Genomic DNA, 14,305 nt, shown 5'->3' with positions numbered 1-14,305 from the left:
CTTTACAATTTTTAGAATTTGAGAATAAAAGTGCCAACTGGACTCAACTAAAATGTCAAAAGGTAGAACCTAGAATAGCTATAAATCTGGAAAAAAAGACAGAAATTGCTTAGTTAGCACAAAAAAACAAACAAACATAAAAACATATTTTTGTTCAAATCTATCAATGCTCTTCTAAATTGCCACAAAAACAGAAGAAATTAGACCTTACCGTGTCTCATATATCATTTTATTAATTTTTGTATATATTTTTTTTTCAGCATGACACACGTATAATTTTATTAATTTTTTTATATATTTTTTTATATAATTTTATTAATTTTTTTATATATATTTTTTTCAGCATGACACACAGGAGCGCGACTTGTTGCCAACAAGGACACCAGGCCCTGCTTTTAATCACCAACCCCCTCATTCATCTCTCACCTGCTCCCGTTCACCAAGTTTGCAAAAACCAAAAATAGCAGCATCTCTCTAAACAACCTGCTCCAATTCAGCCTCCAACGGAAAAACCGGGCCGCCATAAATCAAAAACCGCTGCCGCTGACGGTTCGGGGACGCAAAGGAAGAAATTAGAATCCAGTAGTTGTCACTGGTTTTTATTTATTTATTTTTTTACATAGAGCCTAATTGTTACAGCAACTTCTACAGTGATTTAATCAGGACAGTTTCTTAAAATTCTTTTGCTTCTGTATCATGTCTTCATCCAAATTGCCAGAACAGACATCAGTAAGTTTGTCGCACAGACACACAAACACAGTGTAACCTAATGGCACGTTTGTGTTGTTTCACTTCCTGATGAAGAACCTACTGATGTCTGACGTGGCAGCAATGGCAGCTTCGCTCCTCCTTCTCCTACTCCGGTCTTTGGCCTGCTGAGCAGTTCTCTGTGGAAAGAAAAATAAAACAAATTTGAAGAGTAGTGTCCGATCAATATATATCTAGCATCTCCAGACAAAAGTGTCACAAACTCCCAGAGAATCCTCTTATCTGCAGACGCAGTTCTTCACATTAATTTACACACGTCAGCGTGTGACGTATCTCTACGACAACTGACAAAAGGCTGGGAGGAGTTGTTTATCTGTTGCTGCCTCCATCAGTTCGTTCATATATGAAGATAACCCACTCTGGACGAACCACTGTCTGTCCAACAGTGGGTTAAGATGTTAAAATTCATCTTGTGACTGGGTCCACCTCCTGGCTCCAGAGACAAATGACGTGTCAGAAACAAAGAACCAGTCTTAAAAAACTGAAACATCTCTTGACCAACAAGTGAACTCTCTGTGATTATGACATACTGACTGCAGGAGAGAAATGTTGTTCAGAAAGATATATAATATTTTTCTATGAATCCCATTCATCACTATGTCATATAATAAGATGATGTAATGAAATAACTGACTCTATGTGACTGTCAGATTACTGCCACAGCAGAGACTCTTCAGTCCTGCAGCTGCAGATTCAGGTGAGTCAGGTGGGTGTTAGCCTAACACAGGTGATGTGCACCTACAGATTTGTGACAGACGGTGCAGAGGGTTTGCAGGTTGTCCAGAGAACACTGTCCTCCTCCACTGTACACGGGCCGGATGTGGTCCACCTGCCAGAAGGCTCCTTCCACAGGAGCGCGGATCATCTCATTCAGCTAAAAAAGAGGAGCAGAAGAAGCAAAAAAATTAAAAACACAACAAGATTTAAAAGGAAGGAAACAAAATTATACATATATATATATACTAAAGTCTCCAGGCTGTTATAAATATTTTCTCATCAGCTTCATTTCACTCTAATTTACATCCTCTCAGACCAATTTGTATTTATTATTGTTATTTGTTTAATAATCGCTAGGACATTTTCAACTCACCTATCACAATTAAGTAAATTAGTAAATCATGGAAATGTAATACCTTCAATCTGTTTACTTCAGCATGTGCTTGATATATTTCCTGATCTGAGGAGCGTTAAGCATGTAGACACATAATTGTGCCCTACAAAAAAAATTAAAGCGAGCAGTTGATGTTTCTGCTTCATAGTCAGAGAAGTTGAGAGAGGAGTGATGAAGAACCAGCGTCTGATAAAGCCTAAATGCTGAGATTAAAGTAAGTCTGTGTGACTGTGAGGATCAGAGCAGATGATGAAAACAACCACTGCAGCAAATCAATGACGGTGAGCTTTTGAGTTTTAATTATCTGTTACACCAAAACACAAACATGCAGTGAATAAGTCAGCCAGCGTACATGCTGTTTAGGAGAGGAAGAGAAAAAGTGTGTTAAAAAGAAAAGTGTGGCACCGCTGCAGAGACGTTTCATGGAGTTAGGCTAGAAATAGGTAAAAACATACAAAACCACAAGTCAGAAATAGATGAAGATTCTCCGAGTAAAAAGGCTATTGTGGCTGATGCTTTTGGTTGGTGGGAAAATAATACATTTAATCAGCAATAACCTTGGACATTAGATTCAACTGAAAATGGTCGAACTGCACCTTTAATGCTGCGAGTGAAGACGCCGAGTAAAAACATTTTCCTGGTGTGAACTTAAATCACTGACAACAACACACATTTCTGTCTTTGTGTTTGTGCAAGTGCAAAAATAAAAAGCACCCTGTGCTCTTCATCCCAGCCACCTACGCACACACGTGCGTACACACATACATTGCCATAGACACACACACACACACACACACACACACAGTGTTTGTGAACTCCTACGGGCTCTCAGTAAATGGATTGCTGGACCCATTGATTTTTTTCCTCTCTCCCAGTGCCGAGCCTCAACCAGTAAGCCTGTTTGATTTGGTCGGCTGTTATTCTGCAAAGCCTACAGACACACACACGCACACACACATACACACACCACTGTGCCTCCAGCAACAGCAATCGATGCAGCGAGCTTTAGAGGAAACAAACTCAGCCACATGATAAGATGCTGCAGCAGTGAAGGAGCCTCAGATTACAGGCTCATTCCCAGTTTAAGACCTACGTGTGTGTGTGTGTGTGTGTGTCTGGTGCGCGAGTATGAGATGGCTGCTAGCAGAGTTCTCAGTCTTTGAGTGAGAAAGGTTCAGGGTTTCAGCTAAAAAAAACAGGTTTATTTGAACTTGTCTGTGTGTGTAGCAAGTACCGAGAGCTGTTAGTATTTTGTGCTGTGAAATTGTCCCGAATTGTTGGTACTACTCACAGCAGCAAAAACACATGAACAATGTTAACAAAGTTTTAAGTAACATGTATATTTTGATCTACTTTTCAATGTCTTGGTGTCTGACCTGTTTGAGTGACAGCTGCGCGAGACACGTGTTCTCCAGCATCTCTTTACGCTGGGAGGGTGGAGCGTCACGGACCTTCAGGAAAAGCTCATGTGCGTGGAGGCCACACGCCTGACAGATGCCTTGCTCAACTTTCAGGACCTGCATACGCATGTAGGTCTGACTGGACTTGAGCTGGAACTCTTCCTGACACCTGTGTAGCAACGACACAAACAACGATGTCACAGAGAGAACCTGAGATCATCCTCCTTCTGCTGCTGCAGAAAAAGACCAGAAGATGTGAAAATGTATAATAAGAATTTTCCAAACAAAGAGGACTGATAGTGACACTTCGGAAAAGCTGATATTAGCTTTATGTTCTGTACGTTACTGTCTGTTCTAAAGTCTAAACATTCCTGCCACGGCTGTTTTCTTTCACACAAGGCAACTTCTTTGATTATTCTAACAACTGAAATCAGGTTCCTTTCAAACATGCTTTCAGTTTAAGGTATAGAACAAGAAAAAGGAGGAGCTGGATCAAAACCAAATGCAAAAGTCTAGATAAAAGTGCTGTAAAAAAAAAAACACAAACTGACCACAAGAGGCAGCATTGGAGGAGCAGCTCGAACATTGATGTTGGACAGTAAATGTGTTCAAACTATAATTTTCTTGTTCTACACGTTGTGATAATGTAGTTTTTGTTTTTTGCTAAAATCTGTTTTGGTATCATTCTGTGACAACTAGAGGTTGACTGAGTTTAACCCTCAGAAAAGCAGGTTTTAAAAACTCTGGACTGTCCCTTTAAACCCTAAAGTCACAGAGGAGTGAGGAGTCTCACCTTGACTGGATGTCTCTTTAAATGCACTTGGTAAAATTGAATTTCCCATTTAAACAGAGCGCAGGGACAAAAGAGCATGGCTCCGAGAAACAAAGAGAGGAGATCAGAGGAATGTAGATGAAATGTGACGGAGCAGGACATGAGGACAGTGTTTGAGTCCAGTCTCAGAACAGTGGCATTACAGTCACACAGTGAAATGAGTACAACAGTTAGTATGGAGAGAGAATCTAAGGAGCAGTGACCACAGCTGTGTTCTGCCTTTGTTTTCCCAGCACACAAACCATCTCTGAAACTCTTAAAGAGTGTGACTGAATTTGTTCCTGTTGACAGATGGACTGAGCTGAGCCACAGAGGGAACGACAGTGACTTCAATAACATTTATTTAACAAAGACTGTCTGCAGTCAACGACAGCTGCAGAGAGGACGGCTGTCAATCTGCTCCTTCACGCAGACAAGATTAACATTATTTCATAAATTTAAAAAAAAAGTTGCAATTAGTTAATGTTGAAACACTGCTGACTTATTTCCTTCTGGCTCCAATGGGTCAGTTCATGAAAACACTGTGAACATTTTCATCTTAACTAAGTAAAATAAAAAGGCTGTTATGACATGAACAGTTGTCATCTAAAAATAAAATATTCAATAAGATTTAGGTTAGAAAGTTACTCGCTAATCTACAAAAAAATAAAACTGGCAAAAACCAAAGAAATTTCCTTTTTTTTCTTTCTATTTTGTGGAGCATACAAAAAGCCTATTATTTTCAAAGTAATAAATAAATAATATTATCTATTTAAAAACAAGCTGCCTAAAGATGCAGTTTTATCAACAACGACTAGGACCAAACAAAAGCATGTGCAGTTTTTCACCCCAGCTCCAGGTGCTTGTCTGGTTATTATATTTGTATTTAGTTTTTTAACTGTGTGTTTATTTTACTTGTGGCTGCAGAAGCGAGTGTCCCAGGATCCTCCAGAGGACAAGCACCTCTGCTGACAGGACAGACACAGAGGGACGCCGTCACTGCTCACAGCCTGCAGGAAACCCTTTTGCTCTTCTGACATCACTTCCTCTCTGTAAACACACACACACACTAGTATAATAAAAACAATCACAATTAAATTAAAATCACAATTAAAAAATCACAGATTCTAAGGGACATATTTCGTTTCGGACATGTTTAGCTAATATTTATTTGGGCTAAGGTTCTGCTCTTCACGGTCTAACGTTCAACCATCGTCCTGGTACTATTTAACATATTTAGCTGAATCTGTGGCAGAATTAAATTTTGGATACTTCTTTATTATTTTTGCCTGAAGTACAGCTATTTAGACAGTGCTTTAGTAGTTCTTACTAACTCCTGACTTTTTCCTGACAATCCTCTCATATTATCTTTCACTTGTTTTTATTAAATATTTCACCTAACATTTGTTACAAAAATCAAGAAGAATCAGTAATGTTCTCATACAAATGTGATGACATAAACTTGAGGGTAAAGATTAAAATCGGGCAAGTGAAGATGAATTATTGTCACTGATGCACAGCACACAATGGAATGTGTGTTACGCCCAGGAATTTAAAAAATGAAATATTCAAAGCTGGTGAATAAAAATAATGTAAGTTCAATAAAAATGTTGTCATCCCTGTCAGCTTTGAGTTTAATTGATTTTTTTTTTATTATTATTATTTTGTGCCAGATGGGTAGGGTTTGGCTCACAGATTAGAAAATGTTTTTCACGTCGTGGGGAGGTAAAGATGTATTATTTCAACCTTTGTAGCACACGTTTCCTCGTTCATGTAAAGTGAATGTAAAGCTTTTTACAGTAACTGGAAAATGAGGCCTTTGTTTGATGCACAGTTGAGAGACATATGGCTGTGTGTGTGTGTGTGTGTGTGTGCGTGTGTGTTTGGCAGCGGGCAGTGAGCCTGGGCATTTGCCATGTTGTCACAGCAGGGAGTCAAAACCACGTATGAAGGTGACAGATGGACTAAATTCTCTTTCCTCATGGTTTACAACTCAGACTGACACACAGAGGAACAAAGAGCCGTGCAAAGTCAAATGAAGAAGAATAAGATGAAAAAACAACAACACTAAAAAGGATAAACTATTGTTTTAAAAGACAAATGAACAATTTAACAGTGAATTTATAGTATAAAGATATTGTCTACACACAGGCTATTATGGTACAAGTTGGCTCTGCAGCAATGCCTTGGTATCATTAGGCATGTTAGCGGGCACCACTATTAGCTGTTCACTTTAAAGGGAAATTAACCATCTTGGAGAATGACACATTTGTCATTTTGATTCATGTTGGGATTTACCAAAAATTCTCAATCGATTTAAGCTGCATGACTCACTCAAATATCCACACTACACTGTGTTGTGTGCCGACATTTTGTACGTATTGTTGTGTGTAAAAGTGTGTGTGGGTGTTTGTGTCCCCCTGGGGTGAGTACGATCTGCACCGTCTCTTTCAGTAGATTGCATTAAGGTCCATATTTACTGGACTAACACACTCAGTGGGCTTTTGTGTTTTTTCCCCAGCAGGCACTTTGTTCTCAGCAGAGTCCAATGGAGAAAAAGAAAATGAAAACACGACAAATCCCCAAAGAGGCCAGTGCAGCGCAATAAGACAAACTACCTTCATGTCAGGAGGCTGAAACCTTATCATTATAAACAAGAACAAAACTCTTTGTTATTTATGATGTGTTTGAAGAGTAACTAGAACAACAGAAGAACCAGAGCAGAAAAGTTAAAAGTTCAACCAAAGTTCTATCTTCTTTTGTCCTCATCATTAGTGATGCAGTGATTAAACATTTAGCTGTAAAGACAACAGTGGTCTTTCCATCTTGTAGAACCAACAACAATTATTATTATTTATAATGGCTGGCTGTGTTTCTATCACTGAGGAAGCCACATTTAGTCCATAGTACTACTTTGTCATAGTGTAACTCTGGCTGAGCAAATTAGCACCTTGTTATTTTGTTAATATTTTTTTGTTACCTAATTCATGCAACAGTTATTTTCTTGGCATACAGTATTTTTCTTTGGGTCATCTGTTATGAATATGCTGACGATTGATTAATTGAGGAGGGGAAAGTTTGTCGGTCTCAGTGACTCCATAAGTTAATGCAGTTTCATTCACATTGCAGTACATTTTTTATGTCCTAGTAGATAATATTTTTTTTTTCCTGAACACGGTGTATAATAATGAGTACTAGGGCCAAACAAAAGACAAAATACTATGAGAACAAAAGTTGTAACGTTTTGAGAAAAAAAATCATAATTTTATGTGAAAAAGGCATTATGAAAAAAAATGTGTTAATTAATTAGATTGAAGTCATAATATTATGAGTAAATGTTAAATGTGTCTTTAATATATGTCCGTTTATTTGATAAATTGTGATTCAAATTCTAAATTCTGGTGAATACAGATAGCGCCTACAACTGTTCCTGTTCTAAACAGCAGTTGAGTAAATTCAGGTCAGATTCATTCTGCAACCCCATGACTTTGTCTGCATCTTCTATAATAATTGTAAACAGTCCTGTCCTCCTCTGATTCTTCTTGTTACCTGTGTACAGCAGGTGGTGTCAGGGCAGAGGTGAAGCTCCTCTGCTTTTCCTTTGTGACCAGTTGGATGCTGCCTCCCTCTTGCTGGGCTTTTGTCAGTGAGGCCTGGGCCACGTCCTCTTTACTGAGGTATCTGTTAACACAACCCACAAAAGTAAAAAAAAAATTAATGAGGCTACAACTTCCCACAAAGAATACATCATATACTGTATGTATCTGTCTACTTTTAGAGCATTGACTTTTGACCAGTTTCTGTTCCATTTATTCCTTAACATGTGAAGAAGACATCAAAACATTTCATCACACACACATATAATACAAGAAAACAAAAACTCTTGATCCAAACCTTAGCTGCTTCACATTTATTTGCAAACTGCAGCACTGCAAGGTTGAGGCTGTCACTGGATGATGCTAGCCATTAAACCTTATGTACTATGATCTGTGGGAGGTCCTGAATCTCATCTCTATGCCTGTTTTCAAACATGTCAGAAATGCCAACATTACAATCAGCCTCAGCAGAGAGGAAATTAACCCTAATATTTTTAGAACCTGCTGAAATGCAGAATTTCTCCCTTTCGTAGCGTATTTTTCACATTTCGTTTACGTCTTGCTTGTCCTTTGCTGCTGCTGCTGCAGCCCATTGCGATGACTGTTGCTGCTACAGCAATCTAATTTCCCCACAGGCGTCGTCAATCATTTAATCTAATCCATCCAGCGCCACTGTTTCTTTATGGCCCTTGTAGTACAGATGCTAGGTGTGCAAGTTGGAAAATTGCACCATACAGGAGACGTCAATCTGAGCAGGATTAAAATGACCCCAGGATGTCTGGGTTGATATGAAATACAGAAGGAGCTGATTTGTTCTGAGACGAGTCCTCTGATCATTTAAAAAATTTAACAAAACTAAATGGTCTTTTTCTCCTCCCTCTTCTGCAGAAAGGTCAGCGGTGAACTGACTGTGGCAGAGACAGACGTGAACACACCAGTCACCTCTGTAACTACAATAACAATGGAGGAGTGGATGCTTCATTTAATGTATGTTTTTCAAAAGTTTTTATTGATCACACTGTTTTGTCAGACTTGCATGCCCGCAGCAGGGCTCTTGCAGCTGGATGAACAGGCACAGGTGCCTCTTGTGGTCAGTTTGTGAATCAAGGCTTTAAAATGGCATTTGTACTTTCTAATGGAGGCATCAAATGATTACAACTTCAAGTTTCTCTCATTTTGATAACGTCTTGAAGATAAAACAGTTTAAGATAAAGCAGATAGAAGTTTTTATATGTGTTTATGTGATGTCTCCTGCTGGCACCAAAAAAAACCAAATGTAAATATAAATGGGCTGAGACGTGTTGTACCTAAGTAGTGAGGTGGAGTTTGTCTTCTGATTACTAATGAAACACTTGTCGATGCGCTGTTGTTAAACTGAGCTTTTGAGCTGCAGGCTATGAGCTGAACCTCTTATGCATTTCCAACACCTCCATCTGGACGGGGCGCTCTTGAAAAAAAAAAAAAAAAGGAAAGATGGATGAGAGGATGCAGACAGAGGAAGAGGAGAAGGTGGTGGTGGAGAAGCATCAAAGAGGAGACATTCGTGTGGAAACTGAGAGGAGATGAGGGAGAAGGTAAATTCTCCATCAAACAGCAGAGCCTCCTTTGCTTCAAACAGTTCCAGCACAGAGGCTGCATGAAACCACATACCTGAGACTAAACTGGAGTCCAACTGTGTGTGTGTGTGTGTGTGTGTGTGTGTGTGAGGGCAGTAATTCTGTTCACTGCTTCCTCTGCTGCTCTCTTTAGTGTTAAACTAGTTACAGAAGCCCTGGTTTATATTTCTGACAAAAACAACTATCCAGTGACAAACAATTTTTTTACTGTGAGATTAGAAGCTGAATAAATCATGTTCCCCTAAAATGCAGCAGAAGAGTAATTCAACCTGGATGAAAACTAAATACGACCTTATCAATAAGTGACACTTCCTGTTAACAAGCAACTTTCCAGACTATTCACCTGTGGGTTTTTTTTTTTTATAATTCATTCCTCTTACTGACACCCTGCTTCTCATGTTCTTGGGGTTGTAAAAATGCTCATAAACTCAGACAGTGTTGTGGTTGAAAAAGTAACTCAAAGCAGATTAACATCCTCTCTCATCTCTCCTGATATCACTGCAAATCACCACCAAGAAGAGATCCTGTATCAAGAAACACAGCCAGAGTAGATTAACAGTCAACTAAGTGAAAAGTGAGAGTCTCGAGGCACGAGAAGGTGAAGCTGAACCCTGTCCCTCTGAGCCAACGCTGGAGCCTGATTGGTTCTGATTAGAGGATAAATCAAACAGGTATCAAATCAAGCTGAGACCAATGGGCTCCCACTCGCACTGTGATTAGGTTCATGCACCCAAACACTGTTCCCCGGTGGAGAAACAACACACCGTGTGTGTGTGTCACAGATTCGCACACAAACAGACACGTGCGTGTGTGTTAGAGACTACCCTGTAATTGGCAAAGTCTTCTGCTTCTATCCACGCCAGCTGTAATTAGTGTGGCAACAACAATGCCTGTTTGTCAGCGGAAAGAAACACACAAAAGAGCTCACATGCACAGAGACACACACACACACACACACAGTGCTCGTCCTCCAATGTCTCAGCTGACACATTTTAAAACACCCCCACACACACCAGGAAACACAGTCTTGTTGTGAGGAACCTACAGAAGGACAACTACAGAAGACATATTTTAGTAGCTTTCGCACAGAAACCACCAGTGAGTCCTGGGGCCAAACTCCAGGTTTCTCATTTTGTCAGGCCTTTATTTTCTGGCTACCATTTTACTTGAACTAACTGAACTCATTGTCAACCGTTAGACGTTTGCAGTGGTTCTTGGGAACATGAACCATTTTTGGCTAATTGTTACATAAATATGGCAAATTTAGTAACAGTTATTATTACCAGCAGTTCTTTTTTAAATGTGTTCCCAAGCTTTTTTTTTATTTTGGTCAAATTCAAGGCACGTTTCTAATCATTTATATTAGGTATGCACACTATTAATATTATGTTATATCTACAACAAATCAGCTCTTGGATCCATCTGATTGGTGAACATGGTATTATAATCAGTGTACAAACAGACTGACATTAGAAGACTAACGTTCAATTTTGGTCATGCAAGCCTAAATAATACATATGGCCTTGCTGACCTTTTAGTTATCTTTTTAATAACATTGCCTACATTTTCCATTCAGGTTTTGTCCAGGTCATATTCTTTTTTCCAAGACATGTTTCATGTTGCTTCACTCACACAAATGTGATATAATTCATTTATGTATTTATTTATTTTGTGTGTGTCTGACCTCTTGGTGCTGGAGTGCGGGTGCTTGGCTGAGTCCAGCTGCTGCAGGCCGAGTGTGGGGCTGTGAAAGAGGAGGCCACTGCGTCGCAACAGTTTCTTCTTCATAGCAGTGAGGCTGCACCATTCCTGAACAAACCTCAGTACCTGGATGGGGCAGCACATTCCAGTTTAGTTACGACTTTATTAGGTCACAGGCAACCTTCTATCACCTTCAAAACTTCAGGCTCTTTCAACAAATTTAATAGCAACATTACAAGATAACGATGCAGCAGATCCAGTGTTGTCTCAACTCAGATACATGTCAGTGACACAGTCTGACATGAAGGCAGCAGTACAGTATCTCTCATGTCACTGCAAACAAAATGTTTCAAAAGGTTTTTTTTTTTTGTGGGAAATGACTGTGTGAAAAATAAGGCAGATTTTTAGTCTTAGTCAATTTCAGTTCCACACCATCACCCTTAAATGAAATAATCAAGCATCAAATAAATGAATAAATAACCGTGCAACTGTCAGCTTTAACACAGACTGACAGGTTGGACACCGGAGTCTCTTAGAAGCGGCACACAGAGCAAAACAATAAACTCTTTTTAACTTTTTCCATTTTTGGAGCTGAAAAACAAACAATCTCAAGTTGCAGAGGACAAATACACAGAGAGAGAGTTTTGCAGATGGTTGAACAAAACTCATCACACAGAGAAAGAGATGGAAAGAGACAGAGCAGTGTGTGCTTTCAGCCAGAGAGAATCCACTGGTAACACAATAACAGCCAGCAGCTAGGCCTAATAGGCTATTTACCTACATATATTGCACTTGAGGAATTGGTGATGCTTCTTCACACTAACATGGTCTGTGTGAAGAAAAGACTCAGTGATAGTTATTTGTCATATAGACTCTCTGAGAAAAGGCTGAATAACAAAGAATGGACAAAAATGACCCTATAAATGTTAAACAGCAGCAAGTAAACCTAGAAAAACAGCTTCAGATAGAAAATAAAAGAAGATCAGACGTTTATAATATATGCTAATTAAATCACTGCAAAAGAAACCTACATTGTTAAATTATTTCACCAACACATTCTAGGACCTTTGGGTAGAGTTTACCATTTTTGGCCAATTTGGTTCCCAATTTTTTGGTGTTTCTTGCCGATACCAATTTTCCCCAATTCTGATTTCCATCAACTGATGGCATATACAAAAAGACAAAAAGGTGTAATTCAGCAGAAAATCTTATTTTCATATCTGGTAATTATGAAACACTTCCCACAAACGTCACTCAAAAACCTTCAAAACAAAACCATTTCTGCTTTGTCGACAAGGACCTGATTTCTCTTCTCATCTACTACATGCTAAACTCTTGCACAACTTGAAACGATGCTCTGTCTGAAAACCCACCCCCAAAAAAACAAACGAAGGAAAAAAGGAAAAAAGACAGGTTGTTCTGTAAAACGTCTCAGTGGCTCCCCCTAATGTTACATCAGTGTTTCCTATATTACAAATAGCCAGTTTGGACCTTCTTGACTCACTGCAAAGTACTTCCAAGCTAACAGCATATTAGCTCACAGCGTGTCAGAGTGTGAACTTAATCCCCTGTTCTCCGACACCAGTCGATTCAGATCACTGGCCGGTCGAATGGTGCATCTCTACCATTCAAGTTTCTTGCATTTTCCTAACAATAAGCTGGGTTTAACTACAGACTAGTCTGGGGTGTGAACATGGACCTGTTTTGTCTGGATGAAAGGAGAAAGAAGAAAAAGAAAATGTTTGGTTTTTCAAGATCCTCTGGGGCTGTGTGAAGGCTCACCTTCTCCGCGGCAAGCACGAGTGGGAGAAGTTAAAGAAGCAGCGGCGAGGAGCGAGGAGCAGTGAGGAGGCATTTGTAAAGTCCAAGGAGAGCAGAAAGTGTTTTTATGGAGAGTCGTTAAAGGCGATGGCTCATCACCTCAAACAACCCCACACGCACTAACACACAAAATCACACGAGCGAGCACACATGCCAATAGACTGGTATTAAATCCTGAGGAAACGCTGTGCTGCTGACAGACGCCAGGACTGACATGCTGTTTATGTGTGTTTGTAAAAACACAGGCGTGAGCTGCATACAGCCTCAGTGCCATCACTCAGGCCTGCCTTCACTCACAATCAATACACACAGAAAAAATCACACACCCACAAACATGATCAATCAGGATCAAAGGGAGGAAAACCACTGGCTTTAAAAAGACACGTTCTGCTCTGACATCTGTCCACAGAGACAGACAGCGTCCGCATTTTCTGATTTCACAACTGCTGTTTGAAACCCAAGGAGCAGTCTGAACTTCTGTCATTCCTGTGTATTTTTATTAGAACAACTCAAACCCTTATTCATAACCATTATGTGTGGTTTACTGAGATACTCCATCATATAAAAACAACTTTTAAGCCTCTCAAATGATATTTTTATGCTTTTTTGCCCTTCAGAGAATGTGAAGGATAGAGTGCAGGCAGGATGGAACAGCTGGAGAAAAGTGTCAGGAGTGATCTGTGACAGAAGAGTGTCAGCTAAGGTGAGGGGAAAGTTTTACAGGACGGTGGTGAGACCAGCCATGATGTATGGTTTGGAGACGGTAGCAATAGGCAGAAGACAGGAGGCGGAGCTGGAGGTGGCAGAGTTAAAGATGCTAAGATTCTCTTTAGGAGTGACAAGAATGGACAGGATTAGGAATGAGGTCATTAGAGGGACAACACAGACAGGAAGGTTTGGAGGAAAAGCTAGAGAAGCCAGATTGAGATGGTTTGGACATGTGCAGAGGAGGGACAGTGGATACATTGGTAGAAGAATGTTAGAGATGGAGCTACCAGGTAGGAGAAAGAGAGGAAGGCCAAAGAGTCAAGAGTAGAAGATGCAGAGGACAGGGCAATATGAAAATGATTCACTGTGGCAACCCCTGAAAAAATGGACAAAGCCAAAAAGAAAAAGAAGAAGACAATGTGATTAGACGTTTACCAAAGTATAGAACGTGGAACTTAATCTGGTACCAAGAGCCAGAAGCCCTTCAGACTGGGTGGAGTTGAACAGTGAGTGTAAGATGGGACGGGGCCTGGAGCCATGTGCTCGTGTTCGTCTCATTTGTAATTGATCAGAAGAAGATGATGATACTGGCACATTACAGGTCAGGTGCACTGGAGGCTGTTTTTACTGTAATGATATATTAAATTGGTACACCACCCCTGTGTAAACACACACGCACATGCACACACACTCACACGCACATACAGTGTATGTATGTATATCTATCTATCTATATATCTATATATATATATATATATATATATATATAAATA

The 14,305-nt window shown here is 39.7% G+C and overlaps 1 protein-coding gene across 7 annotated transcripts in view; it reads right to left on the bottom strand.

Annotated features, from left to right (window-relative positions):
• Positions 1 to 583: 583 nt before the first annotated feature.
• The window catches only part of zranb3 (zinc finger, RAN-binding domain containing 3), a 51,963-nt gene continuing 38,241 nt past the window's right edge, over positions 584 to 14,305 (bottom strand). For all 7 annotated transcript variants that reach the window (XM_025062822.1, XM_025062826.1, XM_025062828.1 and 4 more), the window contains 6 exons: positions 10,987 to 11,132; positions 7,640 to 7,771; positions 5,006 to 5,140; positions 3,256 to 3,448; positions 1,511 to 1,642; positions 584 to 887 (listed from right to left, as the gene is read on the bottom strand). In XM_025062822.1, the coding sequence (XP_024918590.1) occupies positions 789 to 887; positions 1,511 to 1,642; positions 3,256 to 3,448; positions 5,006 to 5,140; positions 7,640 to 7,771; positions 10,987 to 11,132 (837 nt within the window). In that variant the 3' untranslated portion in view covers positions 584 to 788. The remainder of the gene's footprint in view (positions 888 to 1,510; positions 1,643 to 3,255; positions 3,449 to 5,005; positions 5,141 to 7,639; positions 7,772 to 10,986; positions 11,133 to 14,305) is intronic.

The sequence above is a fragment of the Cynoglossus semilaevis genome, chromosome 14, assembly GCF_000523025.1.
Source record: "Cynoglossus semilaevis isolate Cse_v1.0 chromosome 14, Cse_v1.0, whole genome shotgun sequence".
Classification (NCBI taxonomy): Eukaryota; Metazoa; Chordata; class Actinopteri; order Pleuronectiformes; family Cynoglossidae; genus Cynoglossus; species Cynoglossus semilaevis.
Note: the sequence above shows the minus strand (reverse complement) of the source record. Positions and strands in the feature narration are given on the sequence as shown.